This window comes from Lynx rufus, unplaced genomic scaffold (genome assembly GCF_022079265.1).
Source record: "Lynx rufus isolate CCGP_SWC_20201006 ecotype Redwood Valley unplaced genomic scaffold, mLynRuf1.p SCAF_18, whole genome shotgun sequence".
Classification (NCBI taxonomy): domain Eukaryota; kingdom Metazoa; phylum Chordata; class Mammalia; order Carnivora; family Felidae; genus Lynx; species Lynx rufus.
The window spans coordinates 2,713,798-2,739,206 of record NW_025814832.1 but is presented as its reverse complement, the minus strand read 5'-3'; the positions used below and the strand labels follow the sequence as shown (position 1 = coordinate 2,739,206).

Here is a 25,409-nt window from a genome sequence, read left to right as displayed (position 1 = left end):
GGGGCTCGAACCCACAAACCGTGAGATCATGACCTGAGCTGAAGTCGGACGCCCAACCGACTGAGCCACCCAGGCACCCCTGAACCCAGATTTTTTACTGTCCGTGTGGGATGGAAGGCCTGGCCGGGCTTATGTTAACTGCTCTCTTGACTACAAGCGTATAGAAGGACAGGCAGGCATTGTGTCCTATGCAGAAGGCCTGTCTTGGGATGTGGAAGGTGATGGCGTCTGGCATTCTAGAAACTCCTGCTTCCAATACCACCCACTAACACCAGAAGGCCCTTTCTCTGATCCTTTACCTGGCGGCTCTGGCCTGAAAAGCCTGCCAGGCAGACAGACAGCCTTGATGTAAAGGAAGGTAGCTGATCTCCCTGGGATATCAGAGTCCAATTTTCAGTCTTCAAAAACAGGACGTGGAGGGGCGCCTGGGTGGCGCAGTCGGTTAAGCGTCCGACTTCAGCCAGGTCGCGATCTCGCGGTCCGTGAGTTCGAGCCCCGAGTCAGGCTCTGGGCTGATGGCTCAGAGCCTGGAGCCTGCTTCCGATTCTGTGTCTCCCTCTCTCTCTGCCCCTCCCCCGTTCATGCTCTGTCTCTCTCTGTCCCAAAAATAAATAAACGTTGAAAAAAAATTAAAAAAAAAAAAAAAAACAGGACATGGAGATGGGATTTGGGTGATATTTGATGGTTGTCTGGTGGAGCAGAGGTCCCCAGCTGAGGCTAGAGTTGAGTATCTTCATCATCCCCAGGTCCAGACAACCTCTTTCCGTGCAGGACCCTGGAGCCTCTAAGAGAAGGGGCCAGAAGGACAGGCCTGACTCAGGGGAGAGAGATTTGGAATTCAAAGGGGGGTTTTGGTTTTGTTTGTTTGTTTTACTATTTGCCTCTTGGCCTAGCCCTTCAGAGTTCAAGTTTGAGTCCTAGGGCAGGAAGCAGGCATAAAGGAAGCCACACTGCTCCAGGACCGCACTACAAATATAGCCTCCCCCCACCACCAGTGTTGGCAGCAGCGGCCCTCAGGGCTCCGGGTAGCGCCTGGTAAGGGGCAGCGGCATGGCTGATGGTGGTCTCCGCAAGGGCAGCCTGCTGGGGGGCCGTGGTGGGACACTGTCACATGACTTAGCAGAACCAGAAGCAGGGGCGGTAGGGGCAGGAAAGGGGAAATTAATAGCAGGCATCCCATGTGTATGACCAGATTTATTTATGAGCACATGAGAGACACCTTCAGAAGTTTCCAGAAATGCTTGTCCGTGCTTGGGGTCATCCTGCAAAAGTGCAAGGTCAAATTCCAGTTACCCCCCAGCGATATGGCCTGGGAAAACAGGAGACAACACTTTCTTCACGACCTCTCTTCCCTCATCAAGTCCTTCCCCACCCCTGGCTAATTTTCAGTAAAGACTGAAAACTGAAAAACATTTCTTCAAAGGCACGTAAATGTCTTCAGCAAGTATCAAGAGATTCCAGTTGTACATAGCTGCAAACCACAGCCGCCTCCTGCCTGCGTGTATCCTGCTTTGAATTTAGGGGAGGAGAGGAAAGCACTTAGGGGCCCTGGCTCCCAGGAAGGACACCATGGGTCAGACCATCACTATGGAGCCAACTGGCCGCCTCCATGGGCTCCCACTCACCATCTCTTCCCACGCAGCCCGGGCAGGCCGGTGTCCCCGGGTGGTCCTGAAACACCATGGCGTCTCGAGGCTGCCTTTGGAGCGTGGCAGCGCGGACCGGCCATCTGTTGCCCAGGGACAGTGACAGCACACCCTTCTATCATGCCTTTCAGCCAAGGAGCCAAGGGGCCTAATTTCAATTGCTCAACTAAGGGCTCTTTTTCTGGGCTGCAAGTCCTGTCCAGTGTGAATACGCAGAACGGAGCCAGGAGTGCAAGTGTATTGATGCAGGTCCAAGGAGGCCATGTGCCCCAGCTCTCTGCAAAATCCCATCTGGGTTTTATTTTGCAGAGGCCACGGCCCTTTTCTGTGTAACTAGGGAGCATTTGGGAGCACAGCTCTCAGCTTACAAATCAGGAGCCCTCAAGGACGGAGTCGTATTTGGGGTCACAGGGCTCTCCCCCCAGGGGACACCAGCCTGACTCCATCCCAAGCTGCATGCAGTTTCTAGGTTAGTGTTGCCAGCTGTGCTGGACCAGGTGTCTTCCCACCTGACCAGGTGGTCTCCCAGTTGGAAGGTCACAAAAGGAGCTGAGCCGGGGGGGTGGGGGGGGGGGCGCCTAGGTGGCTCAGGCGGTTAAGCATCCAATTCAGCTCAGGTCATGATCTCACAGTCCGTTAGTTTGAGCCCATGTCCGGCTCTGTGCTGACAGCTCAGAGCCTGGATTCTGCTTCAGATTCTGTGTGTGTGTCTCTCTCTGCCCCTCTCCTGCTCAAGCTCTGTCTCTGTCTCTGTCTCTCTCTCTCTCAAGAATAAACATTTAAAAAGACATTAAAAAAAAAAAAAAAACAGAAGAAGAGGAACTGACCTGTTCCCTCAGGCCCACTTCAACCTGAAATTGCTAAGCCAGAACTTGGGTGTCCCTTGGCTCTATGTGACTCACATCACCTTTGTGAGTGTCAGGGCTCAGGGTTATAAACCATCCTCACCAATGCCTGTGCACACACTCCTGTGAGTATATCTTTTTATTCAGTTCCTTTTTTTTTTTTTATTGAATATGGCAGGTCCCTCTCTATGTTCTTTGAAAACTCTAATCTTAATCCCAAAATACTTATGGAAATAAAGTTTAATTTAAAAAAAAAGCATTTTGGTTGATACAGGTGCATGTGAAGGAAAGGGGGGACCTGATTCAACACTAAGGCAAATCCGCTGCTCTGTGAATTCCAGAACTCCAGGGCCCAATGCGCTGGGACTGCAAGGTGGCACGGGGCACGGGGCACAGGCCAGCATGCTGGAGCCGTCGCTGTTTTTAATCCTCTGGCTGGCTGGGTTTACTGAAGACAGGCTGTTCCAAAACAATAAACAGCAGCAGTTGTGGGGGTCCTGCCCTGTTCTTGTCTGATTCAACTCCATTCAGCCATCATCTTAATTTAGTGCAGAAAAAGGGAAAATGCAGGACTGGCATCATTGTTCCTCAGACCCTGCTGAGAAAGGCCCCAGGCCAGAAGCCAAGTCCTCTGAGGACACCGGTCTCTGTGAACCAGGCAGGGGGACAATGGCCCTGGCACGCTCTGAAAAGACAGCTTTGAGAAGAGTCCACTCTTAAGAAGGCTCCATGGTCTTGTTTTGTTTCGTGTAGCTCCCCCCTGATTTCTAGGTGTGCCCCTGCTATGCCTCAGAAGAAGGCCTCAAAGCTGGACCGGGAGGGGGCAAAGGTGGAATCCATCATCCCTCCCAAGGTTTGGTTAGAGATTTTTTTAAAGAAACATCCCATGGAAAGCAATCTGGAATAAGATGTAGGACAATGATGAGCCCAGGGAAGTGGGGATCTTCCAAAGGACCACAGTACATTTACAGCATGAACTCATTGCTCAGGGCTGAGGAAATAAAACTGATTTCCAGTCTGAGCTACATGGCTCCCTTTGAGTTACAAAGGAAGTCCCCTTGCTCTCCCACCCAGAAGGACACGTGGTCAGGTTGAAGTTGGATAATTTCTGTTGTAAGAAAACCTCTGCTCATCTCCATCAGGAATGCCATGAGTCGATGGAGATGCCTGTGCAGGCAGGATGTTCCCCACCCTCTCCTTGGTCCCCATGTGGCTTCCAGTCAGCTCGGACCTACCTTGAAGCTCTTCAAGGACAGTCTAGCAAGAGTGTACAAACCTTGGGTCCTTCCTCTTTGTCTTTTGATTGGCTGGGAGCCAATGGAGGGTCAGAGTTTGGTGCAGCTTATTGGAAGAGGGTGCACCTGTTTCACGGGAGTCTGTCTGGGACCCTGGTCTCTAACTCTACTTCTCCATCAGTGTCCAGACCCGGAGCTGGATACCTCTTCAAGCCCCTCCAGTTTCTTGTGTGTGTCGATGCTGGGTTCCTCTGTGGGGAAGGAGGCCGTGGTGGGCCGACAGCTTATGCTTTGGGAACTCCTTGGTAGTTGTCCTGGGTGAGGGCCAAGGATATCCTCTGGATTCAGAAAGCCCTGACTGAACTCTACTTGAAGAGTTCCTGATATCCACTGTAGATTTGAGGAGCTGTTCTTGGGGATCAGACAAAACTTTGGCAGGATGGAGGTCAGTGTGTGGATGCTTCTTGGGTCCACTTTGATGGCCAAGAGGACTATGTGAAATCCTGGGCCAGCTGCTTGATGACCCTGGAGCCAAGGAGGAAGGGGTGCCTCAAAGGCATCACTCTGATCTGCCTGGCTCCCACAAAGCCAGGAGGTTCGGATCCCCTGGCTCACTTTGGCAGCTTTGATGTCTCTGTGGATCTTCTGTCAGAATGTGGATAATCCAAATGCTTCAGAATTTCCCTCAGAGGGTGGCAGTGCTGGGCTCCCGGGTTTTAGCAGGTGCAGGTGGAGACCCCTCCCAAGCTCCCCACAACAGACCACACTTTGATGGAGAGAGCTGGGGCACTGGCCTAACATGCCAACGTTCCACAGTCCCACACTCCACCTCTTCCTGGCCGATGACCTTGAAGGCCATCACCTCCTTGGAGCAACTGCCATCTTCCTGGACACCTTTCCTAACCTGACCAGGATTAGGGAAGAGTTCTTAGGATCTACCTGGGAATGCTGGGGGGTGAGTTCCCTCCAGGGCGCTGAGTCCTCCTACTGCCAACACCCCACGCTTGCCACAACCCCAAGAGGCACTGCCAACCCTTTTGGGATGCCCCACTTGAGGCAGGGCAGTCTGGGGTGTGCACATGGTGGGATCAACATAGCCACACACTTGGCCCATCTCGCAAGGCCCATTGCTAACAGTCCATCGTTGAGCTAACACTGTGCTCCGTTGACTTTGTGATCTATTCCCACGGGCCCTAAATGAAAGAATGACCTCCCAGTACAGAGGCACCTGCCAGGTTTCTTTTCCAGTGATGAAACCTTGGGGACCATCCAAGACAAGGTGCCTTGTACCAGCTATGTGACTTGGACCGAGTCAAGCCCCTTTTCTGTTACCTGAAAATGATGAGGTAAGGAGGGTAGGAAGGCTGAAGTTTGCCAGCAGACCTCTAACATCTACTCACTTTAGATTCTGACTTTAACAGGTCCCAGGCAGGACAAGTATCCTTTGTTTTTGCCAGGATGCGGACTGGCTGCCATCGTGGGGCATGCACAGAGCTCGCCTCTCCTCCGGCCAGGACACACCTCCACCCAGAGCTGGCACCTGCCAGCTAGGTCTAGGCACACCTCCTGCTTGAGGCCCTGAGCTAAACACCCATCAGAAACTCCCAGGGTAGGGGGGCTGGTGGGGGTGAGAGCTTCCAATACGTAACTGATAAATCACGGAGGTCTCTGTGAGCAAAAGCACTAGATTTGAGAATAGCTACAGCTGACAGCTATTGAAACGAGTTCCCACTCAGGGCCTCTCTGTCAAGCCAAAGGAGGGAGCAATCCCCCAGTCTGGTTTTTAGAAAGGAACTGCCATGAATGAGAAGCTGTGGCCCCCACCGGAGAGCCCCCGGCCCCCCGGACAGCCCGTGGGCAGCCTGCTGAGCTTGTCCAAGTCCTTCAAGGTTCCGGTTCGCGCCCACTGCAGAATTTCCCTGTCTGGTGTGGTCACAGCCTGTTCAGCAGAGCAGCCAGGCCAGGGGGTGGGGTCTCCCCACCCCCGAATCTCCTGAGGATACTCGGAGTAGGTCCTCTTTCCCTCCGGGGCAGAAATGAGAGCCAGAGACACACTGAGAGCCCGCCCTGCTGAGCCAAGAGGCGGCTGGAGCCATACGAAGAGCATTAACTATTAATAATTTCCAGTTGTTTGCTCGCTGGGTTCGGCCGGCTCCCCAGGCCTCTCTACAGGCCGGGACTCAACTCTGGCTCCCCCCACCGCCAGGACTAGCGCCCGCCGGGCTCTGCGGGGCCAAGGCCAGGGAACAAGGCGCCATCGGGAGCCTGGGGCGAGCAGGCTGCAGCACCTGTAGCGGGGCGCGGGGCCGGTCGGGGCCGGGGCGCCTTTCCTCCCGCTGCGAGGCCCGCCCAGCGCTGCCGGCACGCCCGGATCGGCAGCTGCGGGCGGGCCGGGCTGCGGTGCGGAGCGCCGCGCGGGCGACGCAAGGCGGGAGCGCAGCGGCCCCTGGCGCCGAGGCTCGCAGCTGGGCCAGTGCGGGTCGGGCCCCGCGCGCCGGGCGGGGCGGGGCGGGGCGGAGGGCGGGGCCCGGAGTGCGGCTGCCGGCGAGACCCGGACGGCGCACGGGCAGCCGGCAGGGAGGGCGGCCGGGCGGGCAGCGGCCCCGGCCCGCGTGTGAGCTCCTCGCGCCCCTCGCTCGCCCGCGGCCCCGGCCCCGGCGCGCTCACAGCCATGGTGGGCCGGCTGAGCCTGCAGGATGTGCCCGAGCTCGTGGACACGAAGAAGAAGGGCGACGGCGTCCTGGACAGTCCGGACTCGGGGCTGCCCCCCAGCCCCAGCCCCAGCCACTGGGGGCTCGCGGCGGCCGGGGGCGGTGGCAGCGGCGGGGAGCGCGCGCCGGCACCCGGGACGCTGGAGCCCGACGCGGTGGCGACCCCAGCAGCCCCGGTGAGTGGCTCCGCTCCGGCCCCTTCCCTCCCCATCCCACCCGCAGCCGGTTCCCGAGGGGCCATCGGCCAGCCCCGCCGGCCCGCTCGGGGCGCGCTGTCGGCTCCGCCACCCGCCCGTCGGGACGGCGTGGCCATCGCCGGGAGCCCGGGGCGGGAGCGCGGCGAGAGCCTGGCCAGCTGGAGCCGGTGGCTGGAAAATTGTCATCGCCTGGGAGGCGCGGGAGCCCCGGGAGAGGCGCGCCGCCGCCTCCTCTCTTCGGGGTGGCGGCCCCCGGGACTGCGAGTCTACAACTCGGCCACATTCCCGCCCGGGTCCGGCCGGAGAGGGGCCCGGGACACGGAGAAGGAACCCCAGCCTCCTCCGTACTGCGGGCCTGGCACCTCCGCCACCCGTCCCCACCCGGCTCTGCCCCTACCGGGGGGCGCCTCCCGAGGGCCTGGCTCCTCCTGGCTGGTCTTGGGGGAGAAGGGTGTGCTTCAGCTCCCTGATTCAGGGAGAAAGGGGGGCGGGCAGCCTTTGGGGACCATGTCAGTGGCGCGGAAGACAGCCTTTGAGAAAAGTTACCCCATGAGCTTCTGGCCTCCTGGTGTCCCCTCCCCCACCTTGTCCTGTCACCTAACCCCTGTCTGACTCTAGATGGGTGGGAGGAAACTTTCAAAAAGGAGTTCTTTTCTTTTATTTCAAAATTTGTATTTAAAGAAAAAACACCTAGACTTTTTTGCCTCAGGAATCACTCAGGTGGTGTTTATTGCCTTTCCCTAGAGCTCATGGGAAGCCACATCCTGCCTAGAGCCGAGGCCCAAAGTGGGGCTCTCAGCCCCCCTCCCTTCCCCTTGGGGATGGGTATTTACAGCCTCTCCGGGTGGGGGGGGGTGGAGTTGTCAGTGGCTCCTGCTGTTCCTTAAAGACCTATGCACTTTCATGGGCGTGGAATTCTTGCCCCACTGACCCTGTCTCAGAGACCTCCGTGTACTCTCTCATTTCCGTTGGAAGGCACAGAACCCTTGCTGTCTGGCACACCCCTGACCTTAGGCAGATACATGCATTGGTGCCTCCGATGCTGCTCCCTCTACCTGGCATGTTTTTTCCCTCTGAGCCCATCCCCTCCAACCTCCCCCAACACCCAGCTGCCTTTTTGACCTATCAGAGCTCTGCTGGCCCTTCAAGCCCAACTTGTCACCTCCTCTGGGAAGCCTTCCTCGATGCTTCCCTGAGCCAGGCCAAATCAGTGGCGTGGTCCCCGTTCCCTGGCGGCACCTTGTTCAAGCGTCTGTTGGAACTCCTGCTGCGTGCACCGTCCCCAGCCTGGACCTGGGCCAAGGGGTGTGCTCAGGGAGTGTCTGTTGAGTGGGCAGGGTGAGGCAGCTGAGAAGGCAAGGCAGGGGCAAGAGAACTGAGTGCTTGTGTGGATTCCTGGCTGCAGTGTGAGTGTTAAGAGTTGAACACCTCCACTCCCTGTCATCCTGCGTCCTGCCGCCCTCAGCACTGCCTGAAGGCGCTCCCTGGGTTGAGGAGAGCTGGGGACAGAGTAGGCCTCCCTGCCACCACTTGGGGGCTGTTTCCGCAGCTCTGCAGCAGCCAGTGCCCACACCTTCTCCTGCCCCTCCTCCCCCCGCCCACGGACCTTAGTTCCCAACCACAGCCCCTCCCCCAGCCAAGGCTTCTTAAGCTCTCCACCCAGTTCAGGAGCTGGACCCTTTGCCCCTCCCTCACCTACCATGGTCCCCTTTGACTTTGGTGTTTCTACCCTACACCCTCACTTGACACTCTGCCTGGGTAACATGATAACCGTCTTAGAGCCTACCTTCTAAAAATGTCTGCTTCCTTCTCTATCCTGGAAGATGTGGGGGCCGGGCCGCCACCTCCACATCCTGGCCGGAGTGTGGCTCCTACTCTCAAATTAGGCAGAGAAAATGACAGATCGCTTGTAAACCCGGGACTCCAAAAGGCTGCTTCCCGTGAACACTTAACACAGAAGCCCAATTCCAGTCAAATCGAGTGAAAAGTAGCCCCCGTGTCTAGGACGGGACTGTTCCCCTTACTCAGGCTACTTGATGAATCAGAGTTCGGGGCTTGGTGCAGGCTAGAAGCCCGTTAACCTCCAGGAATGCCGTGCTCTGGTTTCTGAATGGTGGAAGGTGGGGTCGAGACCTTTGGGGTGTTCATCTTACCAGTGAGTTTATGGATCTCTGCATCTTTGTTGGGTGTAAATCTAGCAGTCCCAGAGGCAGAGAAGGCGGCGGGGAAGTTGGAATCTTCCAGTGTGAAAAAAATGCTGGTAGAGTTTTGTTTTGTTTTGGCCTTTTCTGAAGTATTGCTGAGACAATGACAGCGTTGGGGGACACGTAATTGAGGGTTCTGGTTAGTGAGGCCCCAGTTCATCGAGGTTTTCTCATCGCCTTGCCGTGCGATGACGCAGCAGCCCCAGGGTCTGACCAAGGTTGTGACACAGCTCCTCAGCCTTTCACAAAACCTCAGTGATGGAAAGGGGCATCCCCTTGGTGTGCAGATAAAGTGACAGAGCATGGGATGTGACCCAGATCTCCCGGCTCCCCATGCAGAGCTCTTCCCGTGCTGTGGGGCAGCCCTTCTCCGGCATCATTGCCAGGAGGAGGACACAGACCACAGTCGGGTCCATCAGCAGGAAGCTCAGAGCCAGGACCTCTGTGGGGGATGCGTCAGACTGGCCTGTGGTCTAACTGCCTTCTCCATCCTCACAGAATCCAGCATCTCTCCCCAGCCCCCTGGCCTTCGCCTGCTCGCCAAGGCTCTGCCCCCTGTCCTTTGGCGAAGGAGTGGAGTTTGACCCCTTACCACCGACAGAAGTAAGGTAAATATAGCAGGCCCTGGTCTGATTGGATTTTGTCACTTTTCATGTTTTGGTCCAGAAAGTAATGCTTGTTATTTTAAAAAATGAGTTAACCACAAAAGTGTGCCAAAGACTTTTCATAGTTTATTGGGTACCATTTCGGATTTCTTTGTGTATTCTCACCAATTAAATACATAGACACAGCTCTTAAAATAAAAACAAGATCGTGTTATACATAAAGTCCGCCCCTTGCTTTTTGCACTTTGTGTATCATGACCATCAGATATTTACAATTTTGTAATAAAATAATTCCTCTTTCAGAGGCTGCTCCCCCCACCCCCATTCCCCACCCCTGCCTCAAGGTGCAATAACCTTGTCTCCAATTACAATTTCACTTGCAATCTGAAAGTACCATTCTTCCTTTGGGAATTTATCTCATCCAGGATTACCTGGGGGCAGAGATTCACTGAGAGCCTCTGTTAAAGATCTGTCTTTTCAGAGAAAGGAATTTTACTTTTGGTAGCTGGTGGGTTTTTTGCTGGAGTCTCAGTTCCCTTAATACAAAGGGCCCTTTTACGGGGAACAAAGGCGGCTCACCAGTTTGGAGGTGAGCGGTTCAGTCCTTTATTCCTGGGGAGCTTGTATTTTGAACAAAATGAGGACATGACTTCATGACATTAGCTTCCACCAGCCTCTAACCTACTTGCCTAAGGAGAATACGTGTTTTCATCCTCTCCATTGAAAAGAATGCTAATTCTTACCCCCTGACCGGTGGGTAGGGGGCACTGGTGTGGGTAATGCTGTGTGACGCTCATTCTTATTTCAAGATCTATGAAGCTGCCATAATTACTCAGTAAAATGAACTAATGCTTTGCTTACATTTAAGAAAAAAAAAAAAAGAAAAGAAAAAAGGTAGGTTCCAAGTTACCAAAGAAGGACTTAAAAAAAAAAAAAAAAGTAGAATATGGATGTTAATTTATTTTATAGAAATCAAGACTGTAATTGGCTTTGATTGATAAGGTCAGATATCGGAGTCTCTGGTTTGAGGGGGTCTCCAAACCGAAGGCCAAGTTTGGACCAAGTACAAGTACTTGGTATCACTGAACTTTCAGAACCAGCATTCAGGATTCCTGGGTTCCGTCATCCTCTCATTAAAGAACTGATGGTGGGCGTGCCTGGCTGGCTCAGTTGGTAGAGCGTAGAGCGTGTGACTCTTGATCTCAGGGTTGTGAGTTCAAGCCCCACGTTGGGCATAAAGCTTACATTAAAAAAAAGAAAGGAAGGAAGGAATAAAGCAAGCAAGCAAGCTGATGGTGACTTCAGGGGACAGAGAATACAAACCATTCACCCCTAGTAAAGGTAGAATCCACCTTGTTATACCACCAACAGCACTTGCTGCGTGTTAATACTCTGCTCCGTTCTTATTGGGCACCTTTTGCAGAAAGAGGAACCAAGGCTTGGGGAAGTAAGGTGACCAAGCTCTCCTAGCTTAAATTCACCAAAACCCTTGGACTCCAGGGGCTGCTGCCCACAAAGGGAAATAGTGCATGCAGGGTAAACTTTGGGATCTTGCACACCTGCATGTAAACCCCGGCCCCACTACTCACTCCCACTGTGACCTTGACCTCTGAACCTCCGTTTTCTCTCCCAGGGTAGTCGGTTCAGTTAAATTAGATCCTGGAAGTGAAGTGCTTAGAACTGTACCACACAGTAAGTGCTTCAGCTCCTTGCTGCTTCTGACCAGAGTAGCCACATCTCAAGGTTTGCACCACACGAGAGGATCAAGGTCACGGTAGGGACCCCTGAGCCCCAAGCTCAAGGGGAACGGCTTCGTGCTGCCTTATATCTCCCTCCCAGGTACACTTCTTCGGTCAAGTACGACTCAGAGAGGCACTTCATTGACGATGTCCACCTGCCCCTGGGCCTGGCAGTGACCTCCTGCAGCCAGACAGTCACCTGCATCCCCAACTGCACGTGGCGCAACTATAAGGCCGAGGTGCGCTTCGAACCCCGCCACAAGCCCACCCGCTTCCTCAGCACCACCATCGTCTACCCCAAGTACCCCAAGACCGTCTACACCACCACTCTGGATTACAACTGCCGCAAGACACTGAGGAGGTTCCTGTCCAGCGTGGAGCTCGAGGCCACAGAGCTCCTGGGCAGTGATTGCCTCTCAGACGAGTGCTGACTCAAGCCTGGGTGGGGTTGGACCAGCTCCTCCCTTGCCCTCGAGTGTGGCTCGTGGCTCGTGCCCCAGAGGAGTCTGACCTAGAGACACCTCTAAGCCCAGCCCGGGGAAGGAAAAAAATGTCACGGCATCGTATTAGAACCATTGAGAGAATTTGGTTTATACAAATGGTCAAATTGTTTTCAAAAGGAGTATATTGTTAGTTTGCTGCTGCCTGGTTTCCCCAAAGTCTCAATCTGATGAGAAAACAGGAAGCCAACTGAAGCAAAAGGAAAACGGCCCCAGTTTGAAATAGGGAGGAAGGAGCGAGCTCTTCTTCTATTGGTCAGCTGGCCTGAGGAAGACCGTGGAGAAAGTCTCTGGGACGGAAAAAGTGAGTTTGGAGACATTTCAGCCTGAGGTGTCTTCCCTGAAAGCGGTGCTAATTCAGTGAGCTGTGACATCCATATGGGTTCAATCTGTGGAGAGCCGAGCTTCATGCCATATTTTTTTTCCATTTCCATTTGTATTTCCTGTTCACCAAAACTCTCGGAATTCTCGAAATCTTTTTCATGATATCAAAAAACCCCAAACCACAATATAAGTTGCCTTAAAAGAAAGAAAGAAAGAAAGAAAGAAAGAAAGAAAGAAAGAAAGAAAGAAAGTTTGTTTCACCCTGCTCTCACCTCTTCAGGAGAGTCAGGTCAAACTGGCCAATTTGAGAGCAACGGCTTTGTTCTTATTCCTTCCACCCATTAGTTCCAAGCTTGGGCTCTGGCAAAGCGCCTTGAACCCTTGGCATCTGGTAATGTGTCCACAGGCTTGTGTAACTCTCCTGATATGTATTTTGGGGTTTCCAAATACTTTCCTATTTTTTCACAAGGCAAAACATAGCAGAGGGCCCTTTTGAGAGAAACAGCATTTTTAAAGAATGCTTAGGGAAACTACTTTTGGGGATTCCACGAGGGAGTTTTGCTCACGGTGGGAATGGACGGCCACACCTAGGACTTGCCGCTGTCTGGGAGGGGACAGAGGTAGATGTTTCTGGTAATCTGTTTCATCAGGATGGTTGTCCTCTCTCCAGGGATCCTGGGTCAACTGCTTTTCAGACTTTGACTGACGGCGTCCACACTGCAGAGAATTCCACCAGTGCCTTAGGTCTAAGCCCAAAAGCAAGAAAATCACTCCAACCCCCTCCGGGTGAAGGAAGGGTGACTTCAGGATAGGGGTTAATGTCACAAGTCAAACTCCAAAACCCAGGCACTGTCGCGATGGTACATATTTCTCGAAAGTGCTTATTTTAGTGTAAGTGACAATCAGGGCATTAGGTGCGGACGGAAGACACTTCGTGAATTCGGCTGAACTGGCCTCAGAAGCAGAAATGGCCGATGGGCCGGAGGATGCGGTGGGCCAGGCTGTCTCTGGCTTCCGCTCCCTGCCCACCCTGCCTCCTCCTTGCCCCAGCGTGTACTTCTTCCTGCCTCTCCCTGAGGTTTTTGAGTGAAGAAGGTGGCAGATGGCTTTTGATCTTCCACTATTGGAAAGAACATTCCACGGATATTTCCTTTGAATACAACCACGTTCTCTCATGTGCTCGAGAGTTATAGGGTATCGTAAATCCGGATTCCCGCTGTATCTTTGGGTTTCTGTTGATGGTTTCTGTGTGTCCTGAGAGCGAAATTGACAACTCTGTAAGTACCCTGGAGCCACAGCAGGGACCTTTGTTCTGAGGAGAGCAGGTGTGCTGATAATCACTCTCCTTTAACGTTATCGGAAGCCCCTCGAGACAATCTGTCCGGTGTCCTCTTCAGCTTTAACAATGTTTAGTCTGTCGTGCCCCTGTTTGGACGCATCTCTCAGTGGAACCCGTGGTCGGGTCCATGGTCCTGAGTGTGCCGTAGCGAAGTTGAGCCGGAACCCGTAAAGGGGCCCCCTGGGATTCCACACCCCGATCTGTCATGCAGAGTAACAAGTACTGTCTGCTTCTGGAAAATTACCTGGCATTTCTTGACAAACACGAATTTTCCTCTCTGATTTCATAATCTTATCATTGAAGACAAGTGGTAAATGTAATTTTTAAGTTATGTTAAGAGAATTCCCAAAGCTTTGCTCTGGCCCAGTGGGGACACTTGAATGAACTCAGAACAGTACTGTGGACAGCATGGCAGGAGAGACATGTGGGAGAACATAGCCTTTGAACACAGCCGCGCTTTGAGATGTCCATACGAGACTTGTTTGTTTTGGGGGTTGGGTTAAGTTCAGGAAAATCATTCTAGGTGTGGAGAGAATCTGAAATGTATCAGTAAAGTAAGTAGAAGGGATCGATTGTGAATGTGTAATACAAATAGAAAAGCAGGTTTTAAGTTATTCACTAGGGAACCAACTGTAGATCTTTCTCACCTTCTCTTTTTCTTCATACCTGCTTTCTGCAAGTTGCAAGAAAGGAAGCATATGAAGATGTGATGGGACACTTTGGTGAATCAATGACGTTGATCTTTGGTGGATTTGTGTTAGTTTACAAGGTGGAAGCAATGATTTCTAAAATTTGCTCATTAAAACCAAACATTCCTAAGCATATCTGAGAGATACAGTTTACTTATTAAGTAAAAAGTCTTTGGGGCACCTGGCTCGCTCAGTAGGAAGAGCACGCGACTCTTGATCTCAGGGTCGTGAATTTGAGCCCCACGTTGGGCGTGGAGCCTACTTAAAAAAAAAAAAAAGTCTTTTTTCTCAGTCTCTTAACTTATAGCTTTCATGTAATGAAGCGGATTTGTATTTTCGGACAAAAGTTGTTTTCTTTTCAAATTCAGACCTGTTAACAAGAACGATTACCTTTTCATTCAACTCTTTTCCTGTTTCTAACCTTAGGAGATCCAGAAGAGCATTTGACAAAAACTACTTTTTCAATTTATCTTGACATCTGTCCCATTCCATTTTGCTTTGTGACTTCTTCATTTAACAATAAATTATCTTTAAAGAAACAAAACTTAGAGATGCCTCTCTTTTTTTAAAGTAAAATTGTAATGTTTTGGTGAAGAAACGTGAGAAGAACAGCTCCTCAACTTGAGAAATTTTAAGACGTGATTGTGCTTTAATCATATCACATTTCTGTCGGGAGTATGCATTCCCCTAGGCGTACAAGAAGATTTCACAGGGACCCCTCGGCACACGCCGTTTTAAAGAATTTGTTCCCAGATTCAATGTGTACTCTTTCCTGAAACCCATCTGCCCTGCAGCTGTGACTGGGCCAGTCCTTCCTCCCCACCTCCCCTTTCAAATTGCCTCTCCTCCATTTTGCAGAAGAAATACATGTGTTAGTCTAACACATCTTAATTTTGTGGTGGGATGTTGCTCTGGGCTGGAAAAACCCATAGGCACTAGACAAAGGGACAGAAACCTTGGTATCGGGGCACCAAAACCCCACTGGAGGGATTCACGTCTGTCAGTGAACTACACATAATTTCGTCAAGAACGAAGTATGGTAGCAGAAGCAAGATTGGCCTGTGTTGGGAAGTTCTTCCTTCCGACGTCTCATAAAGTGAGGCAGTTGAAGTGATAACACTATTCATTTAATACCCACAGTCTCTTCAATCTCAGACTGTTGCCTTCCCTGAAGGAAAGTCCCTGTGGGCAAAGTGTTGATAAGAAGAGAGTTGATAAGAAATGTGAAGGTGTATTATTTCATTCAAGTGTCAAATTCATGGCAAGGCTCTGTGCCTTATCTGTTAGTCCTTGAGTTACAACTCAAGTATGTCCCAGGAATGCATGTTATCATTTCTATATTATCATACGTATATATATTTAAAGCCAGTCTCTTTTTAACAGAAATGAAGTCTAATTTGGCTGGTAGGGATGACAACAAGAACTGATATTGCCACTTAGGTTATATAGTGTAAATTTCCCATAAAATGAATGAGCTAATAGCAGTTTCAAGGTTTTGTTGGAAAAATATTTAAAGTAAGATTAAAGCTATAATTGTGTACGTGTGTGTGTGTAGAGAGAAGCAAATACATGTTGAAATTAATATTTCACTTTTTCCTCGAAAAGTATCTTTCTGAGAATATCAGATTAAGCTGGTATCTCAAGGGAAAAAGTAGTAGGTGTAATTAACAATATGATAAATCTTTTTTTTTTTTTTACTTTAAGTTTATTATTTTTTTTCAACATTTATTTATTTTTGGGACAGAGAGAGAGCATGAACGGGCGAGGGGCAGAGAGAGAGGGAGACACAGAATCGGAAACAGGCTCGAGGCTCCGAGCCATCAGCCCAGAGCCTGACGCGGGGCTCGAACTCACGGACTGCGAGATCGTGACCTGGCTGAAGTCGGACGCTTTAACCGACTGCGCCACCCAGGCACCCCTAAGTTTATTATTTTTGAGACAGACAGAGACAGCGTGAGCAGGGGAGGGGCAGAGAGAGAGAGAGAGCACAGAGCCCAATGTGGGGCTCAAACTCACGAAACTGTGAGATCATGACCTGAGCCAAAACCAAGAGTCAGATGCTTAACCGACTGAGTCACCCAGGCACCCCTAATAATATGATAAATCTTAGGAAGCCTTTTTGGTATACTTCCCAGAAATGTGAAAAATGAATGACCTTATTGATTAGGTAACAAATCATATTGCAAAAAAAACTGCCTCTTTTCAAAAATTTTTTAATGTTTTATTTATTTTTGAGAGAAAGAGAGAGAGAGAGAGACAGAGTGCAAGCAGGGGAGGGACAGAGAGAGAGGGAGACACAGAATCTGAAGCAGGCTCCAGGCTCTGAGCCGTCAGCACAGAGCCCGACGCGGGGCTCATACCCGTGAACCGTGAGATCGTGACCTGAGCCGAAGTTAGACACTTAACTGACTGAGCCACCCAGGTGACCCTCAAAATTAAATTCTAATAATTTTGTTTTAGAGTATAATCACTACAAAGTGTTTTGTGCATAACACTACTTCCCAGAGTTCTTTCTATGGACCAAAAGGAGGTTCTATGATCAAATAAGTTTGGGAAGGCGTGCTGGGTGGCTCAGTCAGTTAAGCGTCCAACTCTTGGCTTCAGCTCAGGTCATCATCTCACAGTTCATGAGATCGAGTCCCACACTGGGCTCTTGTCAATGCCGACAGCATGGAGCCTGCTTAGGATTCTTTCTCTCTGTCTCTCTCTGCCCCTCTACTGCTCTCTCTCTCTCAAAATAAATGAATTAAACATTAAAAAAAAATAAGTTTGGGAAAATGAAAAGCTGAAAATACCAAATATGTTCATTGCAGGGCTCTTTAGAACACCCACATTAGTGGGGCACCTGGGTGGCTCAGTTGGTTAAGCACCTGACTTCGGCTCAGGTCATGGTTTCACAGTTCATGGGTTTGAGCCCTTCATCAGGCTCTGTGCTGAGAGCTCAGAGCCTGGAGCCTGTTTCGGATTCTGTGTCTCCCTCTCTCTCCGCCCCTCCCCCACTACCACTCTGTCTCTCTCTGTCTCAAAAATAAATAAATATCAAAACAAAACCAAACCGCTAGTGTTTAGAACACCTGCATTAGTCAGCTTTTGCTGCTTACCAGCCACAAAATTGCAGTGGCACACAGCAGCATTAATTTCTTGTGTAAAAGTTTATAGGCCTGATAGGGCAGTTCTGCCCAAGGTCAGGTGTTGAGTTCAGGTTCATTCCACTTGTCTCTGAAGCAGGCTAGAGAGATTATCTGGGGCACATTCTTCTCATGCAAGAGGTCAAAAGATCCCAGAGGAGCAAGTAGAAACATACAAAACCTCTTAAAGTTTACACTAGGAACTGCCACCCAATCACTTCCATGCATGTTCTATTGGCCAAAGCAAGTTGCATGGTCAAACCTAACATCAGTGGGTCAGGGAACCATACTTCCCCCATGAATGTGGGAGGAGTAAATATTTGCTGTGCAATAAACTACCCTAGCCTTTAATATGTTAATGTGGATGGAGAATCTTCAATAGGGAAAATCTAGTTTGCAGAATATTCTAAACTCATTGGACCAGAGGACCCATAAGCATTTCATGGACTAATGAAGGACTAAAAAACATAGCACTAATGTTTTTTGAAATGCACTTTAAGAAATGCTGGTATAAACCATGTATGACAATCAGAGTCCAGTCAGCAAGGCCCAAATCATACTAGATATTTCCAGCAGAGGGGATTTCTTTTTTTTAAATTTTTTTTTCAACGTTTTTATTTATTTTTGGGACAGAGAGAGACAGAGCATGAATGGGGGAGGGGCAGAGAGAGAGGGAGACACAGAATCGGAAACAGGCTCCAGGCTCTGAGCCATCAGCCCAGAGCCTGATGCGGGGCTCGAACTCCCGGACCACGAGATCGTGACCCGGCTGAAGTCGGACGCCTAACCGACTGCGCCACCCAGGTGCCCCAAGCAGAGGGGATTTCATACAGAGGATTGACCACACAGGTGTCAGCAGGCTAAAAGAACAAAAAGGGGACCCTGCAGTAACCCCAATTATCAGTAACTGTGTGGGGCAGTTCCCACTCGTAGATTGATCGAGAAATAGCACAAATTACCAATGCCATGACTTGCACACAGATCTCACAGGCACCGAAAGTATACTAAGGTAATATTAGGAACAACTTTATGCCAATGAATTTGACAGCTTAGTTAAAAAGGGGAAATTCCTTTGACAAACTTATCTTACCAAATTGACACAATGAAATAGAAAATCTGAAGAAAAGATACATCAAACTCTATATAAACTTCTGTTCTTCAAAGACTCCTTTAAGAAAATAAAAGGTAATCCAGACAAAAAAAAATTTACATCTGACAAAGGATTTATATCCAGAATATACAAAGAGCTCCTACAAGTCAACATTGAAAGATGAACAACCCTGTTAAAAATGGGCGATGGGGGCACTTGGATGGTTCATTCGGCTGAGCATCCAACTCTTGATTTCAGCTCAGGTCATGATCTCACGGTTTGTGGGTTCAAGCCCCACGTCGGGCTCTGCACTGGCAGTGTGGAGCCTGCTTGGGATTCTCTCTCTTTCTCTCTCTGCCCTTCCCCTGCTCACACGCTCTCTCTCTCTCTCTCAAAAATAAACATTAAAAATACATACATATTTTTTAAATGCGCAAGGGACTTGAACGGACACTTCACAAAGGCAGATACATGGATGCAAAATGAGCACACGAAAAGGTGTTCAACATCATTAGATGTCAGGGAAATGCCAAATAAAACCACAACAAAATACCAGGAGATAGTTATCCAAGAGAAATGAAAACGTGTCCAAAAAGGAGCACACTCATGACAGTTTTATTCACAAGAGCCATATGAGGTAACTGCAATGTGTCCATTTCACAGTGACTGAAATGTCTGTGGCATATATTCACAAGATGGAAAACCACTTCGTAATAAAAAGGTTCCAAGTTCCAAGTAGGCACTTTTTTGTTCGGCCCCAAGGCCCCCCAAACACCAGACTCTGAGACCCTGGCTTCACTCCTCCCACATTCCCTCTTGGCTGCGCCCCAGGAATTTGTTTTGTGGCTTCTTTGAATTGGCCAGCCACTGAATCCCCATTTCTTTGTGAAGCTCGCTCTTTGATGAGGTGAGCTCTACACCAGCACCAGGCCCGTCTCTCCAACAGCTGCGGAGTTACCCCGGCCCAAAACATCATCGCCAAAACTCTTACTATGGATTGCGTGCTTCCCAGGGGGCAAGGCGCTATGCCAAATGCCCTACGCAATTATCGCATGTGATTCTCATGGCACTGAGGTAGGTATCTGCATCCCTCTTTCCAGATACAGTGACTCATGCTTGGAGAGGCCATTCCGTGTGCCCGAGGTGACACAGCCCGCACATATAGTGGGAAAGAGAGAAATTCAGCTCTGACGTCAGAACTCATCATTTCCACCACTATGCCAGACTGTCTCATAGCAGAAAGGTGACCACAGGCCATCCCCACTCTCACCACCCACGGAAAGAAAGCTCTAATGCAAAGCGACCAAGACATCCTGAGGCCACAGACCCTTCCGTGTGCCGCACTCCCTCAGGCACACTGTGGCTGACCCGAAGACCACGGGAGGTGCAGCCCAGCTTTCCACCCTCTGCTGTCTTCACCTTGAGCACTGGGGTGTCGGGCAAGGTCCTGTGGCTGAGCATTAACACACGTCCCCTGTCCTCCTCCCCTTGGGGCCGCGCCAAAGCCCACGTTCCCTTCACGTGATTCCATGGTTGCCCTTCAACCTGGATGGCCACGCAGAGAGGGCCATTGCTGTCTGCTCGAGGGCCCCTGCCAGGAGGACAGGGGAGGACAGGCCTCTTCCAAACGTGAAAACTCTGTAAGCAGCCGTTTAAGGCAGGAAGAAGGCTGCTCGGTCAGCTGGGACTAACAGGGACCAAGATGACCACTTGTGCTTAACTTTCAAAAAGGCATTGTGATGTTTTGTATTGGCTTTCAACGTTTCCTGAGTACACTGCAGGTCTTTAATTCCTCAGAAGGCAGGGACCTGATCTTAGACCTCTGCTCTGACCCTCTTGGGCCCTACACTATGCTGCATAGAAACTACCCTATCCCTTGGACCCCTCGCGAGGTCTGCATCTTTGTGCCTGAGGGTGATCCCCGTGCCCCCAAAAGAAGTAGGCCTCAAGGCCCACACCTTTGGCAGGCTGGAAATGACAGGAAATTAACACCCCCCCCCCAGCACCACACCTCAGCCAATGCCTATGGGCAGTATAACAGCCCAGCTCCCTCACTCTCGGACTGGATAAGCTCCAGTTACCCAGTATGGAAACTGGTTTAACAGTGTCCCTGGACTGATGGTCTTTCCCTCCTGTTCCTTCTCTGCTGACCTTTCCTTTACGCCCCAAATAATCTAGTTGCATTTGGGTCTTTGTCTCGGGGTCTGCTTCTGGAAAACCCAAACTAACCCAACACATGGCCCTCACTCAATAAATACTCGTGCGAGGGAAGGATATTAATTTAGGACAAGTAGCATAGTAAGGTCTTTTTAATCCTCCAGAACTTTGCTTAAAATCCCGTTTTAAGGGATTAGAGGACTATATATATATATATTTTTTTTTTTTTAAGTGAGATAAAATTGGTATATAACATTACGGCGTTCCAGGTGTACATTATAATTCAGTATTTGCGCACACGACAAGGTGATCACCACCACAAGTGTGCTTACCATCCATCACTGAGCAGTTGGGCCCCTTTACCCATTTCCCCCCTGCCCCCACCCCTTCCCCTCTGGCAACCAGCAATTTGCTCTCTGGGAGGACCATATTTAGAAGAGAAGCAATATTCCTTTTGAGACTTCTCATAATTATCTCCCAGGGTTGGAGTTCTGGAACTCAGTTATTTTGACAACCACATCAGGGCAGGGAGTGTGTGTAATTTAAAAAAAAAAAAAAAAAAAAAAGGCTCCAGGATATTTGAGGCACTTTTCTCGGGCCCAGAGAAGCATGCTGTGTTTTACCCGTTAAATTAGCTTAAGATTTAGAACTGAGATCATCTACACACTTTCTCTTTCTGAGGGGAAGATGACAGACATCTGCGACGAGAAATTAAGTAAGAAAGAGATGCCAACTTGTCTGAGAAAGAAACAAAAAATCCTGAAGCAACTCTGTCCATTACACTGCGGAGGTTAAGGGACTGCGGTTCCCCCGGGCGATTCGGACGCCCTGGTGGAAGGAGAGAGGCCGACCCGCCGGACACACCAGACATCCGCTTCCTTCCGACGGAGGTCCGATTTCTTTTTATTATTCTTTTCTAACGGGTAAACCTGTGCGGAGGACAACGCGCAAGCCGGTCGGTGTCGGGGGTGGATGGTCACTCTGGCAGAGCCAGGTCAGAATGTGTGATGGTGCCTCGGAAGAAGGGATCGGGGTGGTGGGCCCTCCTGCCGTCGGGGCCACTGTCTGTCTCCGGGAGGTAGGGTCGGCTCTCCGGGTCCTCCTCGGCGCACGGGTCAGGGTGGAGGCCCTTCAGGGCCAAGAGCCGGTACCGCTTCCTCCGGTTCAATTTATATATGCGAATCCTTTCCTTCTCTGCCTCCGGGTCGGCGAGAATTCCATCCCAACGCAGGCTTTCGTTGACCTGCTTGGCGAGGTGCTCTTCTATTTCAGCGACAGAGCGGAGACTTCGAGTGGAGGAGTAAGGGGGCGTGGGCTTGCTTTCAGCTTTGTCCTGCTTGCGCTCTGGCCTCGGGCCGGGATCTTTGCGGGGACTTAAGATGTCGTGGAAGGATGAGGACAGCTGCTGATTCTTCAGGCCTCGACTCTGATGTTTATCTGCTGAGCAGATGAAAGGTGTTAGCGATTGTCAGCCTGCTGCCTGCCCTCTGCCTGCTCGGTTGCGATGCCCGAGTCACCAAAGATGTGAGGGGGTGGAGGCCCCTGGGGACCTAGAGCTCAGCTAGCCAAGCCCACCAACCTGTACACACGCACTGGCTCTATGCTTTCCGTCAGGTCATTTTGCCGGGAGGAGGAACCATTTATCCAGCACATACTGTAGGCCAGGTCCTCTGGATAAAGTCTATCAGTCCTATTTTCCAGCTGAGGAAACTGAGACTCCAGAAGTCTTAACGGGGGCACCTGGGTGGCTCAGTCCGTTAAGCGTCCGACCCTTGATTTGGCTCTGGTCATGATCTCATGGTATGTGAGTTCGAGCCCTGTATTGGGCTCTGTGCTGAGGGCACAGAGCCTGCTCGGGATTCTCTCTCTCCCTCTCTCTCTGCCCCTCCCCTACTCGTGCTCTTTCTCTAAATAAATAAATAAATAAATAAATAAGAAAAAAAAGTCTAACTCAAGCAACGTCACATAGTGAGTGGCAGGACCAGGATTTGAACACAGGCCTGACTCCCAGTGCCCTGTTCTTTCCACCATGCTCCACATGCACATCGAGGTACCTTCCGCTTCCAGGAGTCTCTACCCCTAGTGCAGACTTCTTCATGATGGGAGAAATGAGAACAACAGAGACGCTCCCTACATCTGATTGTGGAAAGCGATATCATGCCAAGCCGGGAAATACTTCTGCTTTGTGGCTTGTGCTGATATTTCTTATATTAATAGCATTTCTGAATTGTAGAATACTCATATAAAATACTGTAAGTTATGGCTCTTTCATCAGCTCATCCTTCTACTTTTGGGGAGACAGAAATCCCTCCCAAAACAAGAGAAAATAAGAAAAAAATATCCTGTCTGGGCATTTCTGTATCTTCCTACTCCTCAAAAACAACTCAGTGTCCCCTGCTGACAGTATGAGTTACATGCCATTACAACGTCTCGAGTCAGAAGCGAAGCCAAAAAGATAAGAAGTTTCCCAGTTTGGTTTTGGAGATACACATGGGGCTTTTGGACCTAAACTCCAGAATTTCTTTCTTGCCTTTCTGTGAAGATTCCACCCGCAGGAGCCATTATAATCTTCCCGTGGCTCCCTCCCCCAAATACAAGGATGACATGGGGAAGGCTGCCGCTCCTTCTGCCCCCAGCTTGCCAGGGGGTACCAGCTCTGCAGGCCAACGGGCCAGGGCCCAGGAACTTGAACCAGGGACTAACCATGCTGCAGGTCAGGGCTGCTGTGCCAGGATCAAGGACGGTCCCCAGAGGGGGACCACACAAGTGACAAAGGCAGGTGCATTCCATGTCACGGTTGCACTCTCCATAAAGTGGGTGCTCAGTGCCTCTGTTGAGAAATTGGGGGGGATGGGCGGTTCTGGGAGAGGAAATTTGTGAGATACAGGTAGCCCGTGGGATTGTGGCATGTGTTGCTGTGTGTATGTATGAGAGGTGTCCATAAAGCTGGAGAACCTGAGGGCGTAGAGTCACATGCGTGCAGGAAGTGTCTGGGGTGGGGTGGGGTTTATGAATGTGTGTGTGTAGCAGAGGACCCATGTGTATGTGTAGACTGGGAAAGGCTGTGCCTGATGGGGTATCTGTACTTGAGTTTTATTTGGTGACTATAATGATATAAGGAGGTTGTTGTTGAGGGTGTTGGGGAGTATAAGAGTATGTAGCAGTGACTAGTGTGATGGTGTGTGTGTGGCTGGCTGATGGCTGGCCCTGGCAAAGGGGGGGGGCAGAAGACAGTCTGTGCAGTAAAGATACTTTATATGTATTTACAGGATGTCTAACATCTAGGGCAGGTGTCCTGAGCACATGAGACAGAAGGCAAAAAGCCTGCGTTTCTGAGCATGTTGGTCACTTAGTGTCTTAGTATTTTAGGATTGGGGAAAGTGTGTGTGTGTGTGTGTGTGTGTGTGTGTGTGTGTGTGTGTGTGTGTGAAGATGAGGGGATCTCTGCAGGAGGGCTTGAAATTTCTGTGGGCAAGGCGGGGATATTTAAGATTCTGAGTTCCAGCTGAGGGATTAGGAAATTGAGAGGGTGTCCGTGCAAAGCTGAGTTGCTGTGTGGAGCTGGGACCCTCTGTGGGAATAATGCTGCTATGTGGGGGATCTCTGTGGGGTAGAGGGTCTCCAAGGCTGTAGAGAATTCTCCATGCAGGATGCGGGGTCTCTGTGGACACCTATGGTTTTTATGGGTGGGGCTGGGGCATCACCGTGTTGCGTCAAGTGGGAGGACCTCTGTTTGGGACTGGCGAGTTTCTGTTTCTGGTCTGAAGTGGTCCTGCAAGTAGATGAGGGATCTCTGTGAGGAGTGGGGAGAGGTGACCTTGGAGAAGAAACCCTGGCATGGGAGGGGCGCCTGGGTGGCTCAGTCGGTGAAGTGTCTGACTTCGGCTCAGGTCAAGATCTCCGAGGTTGGAGGTTGGTGGATTCGAGCCCCACATCAGGCTCTGTGCTGTCAGCTCAGAGCCTGGAACCTGCTTCAGATTCTGTGTCTCCTCTCTCTGCCCCTCCTCCGCTCATGCTCTGTCTCATTCTGTCTCTCAAAAATAAACACATGTAAATTAAAACATTTTAAAAAAAGGAAGAAAGAAACTCTGGCACGGGAGCTGAGGCTGCCGCGCTAGCTGCGCCTCTTACCGTCCCCCTTGCCCGACCCTTTCGTCTTCTTCTTCTTCCTTTTCTTCTTCACCTTCTGTTTGCTCAGTTCTAAGGCGTTGCCTGCTATGGGGGGCAGTTTGGCCCTCTGCGAGCTCGCAGTGTCACCTTCTCGCTCCTCCTCCTCCTCCTCCTCCTCGTCTTCGTCCTCGCCCTCTTCTCCGTACCCGGATGCCCCGGCCCCACCGCGGCAGTCCATCCGCCCTCCCGGCCGCCACCTGCGCCTGGGGCAGCCCAAGACCCGCGGCCGCCGAGCCCGCGGCCGCAGGAGCTAAGCGCCAGCCCAGGGCCACGCGTCTCCATGGCGACCGCCGCACATCGCGCGTGCGCAAGCAGGAAGCTGCCGCCCAGGGACCGCCCGTGGGAGTAGGCGTGCGCATGCGCCTTTCAGTCTGTGTGAGACCTTGGCCCCGTCCGCGGTGAGTCCGGGGGGAGGAGAGAGATTCTAAAGCTTGGGCTGACGCACACGTTCACTTCTGTGCCTTTTAAAATGCTGTTGGTTGTTTACTAAATTTTTATCTCCCAGCTTCCAGTCTCGGTACGTCCCCCCGGGCCTTGCAAGCCCAACGCGTCTCAAACAAACCTGTTTCCCCATGGTTCTCCTGGAACAGAGCAGCTGGACGGGCAGAAACCTTCCCCGACATTCTCTCTGTGCCCTTACCTAGGCTGGACTCACGGTCATGCTTGGCACTTGAACTTCTGGACCTCCCACCTAAATGGTCTCTCTGCATCCAAACCCTCCTCACAAATTCTTTATCCGCAACCTGCTGTAATGAACTCTTCAAAACAATTGGCTAAATTTCACTCTCTTGCTTAAAACCCTCCAGGGGGCCCCCCATCACAATACCTAG

At 51.0% G+C, this 25,409-nt stretch overlaps 2 protein-coding genes and 1 non-coding gene across 3 annotated transcripts; 2 read left to right on the top strand and 1 right to left on the bottom strand.

Moving 5' to 3' along the window:
• The first annotated feature begins 6,302 nt into the window (after positions 1 to 6,302).
• Positions 6,303 to 14,578, top strand: RFLNB (refilin B). Its single transcript, XM_047080659.1, has 3 exons — positions 6,303 to 6,613; positions 9,337 to 9,446; positions 11,283 to 14,578. Exons 1-3 carry the CDS (start codon positions 6,398 to 6,400, stop codon positions 11,611 to 11,613), a joined length of 657 nt encoding a protein of 218 aa, XP_046936615.1. The 5' UTR covers positions 6,303 to 6,397; the 3' UTR covers positions 11,614 to 14,578.
• TRNAK-CUU (transfer RNA lysine (anticodon CUU)) lies at positions 10,599 to 10,678 on the top strand. Its single transcript has one exon. It is a non-coding gene; the product is annotated as a tRNA-Lys (tRNA).
• A 6,807-nt stretch (positions 14,579 to 21,385) lies between the features above and the next one.
• On the bottom strand, positions 21,386 to 24,861 carry LIAT1 (ligand of ATE1). The gene is given in 3 exon segments (XM_047081718.1): positions 21,386 to 21,849; positions 24,541 to 24,771; positions 24,774 to 24,861. Coding segments are annotated over 3 exon segments (783 nt in total).
• Positions 24,862 to 25,409: the final 548 nt, after the last annotated feature.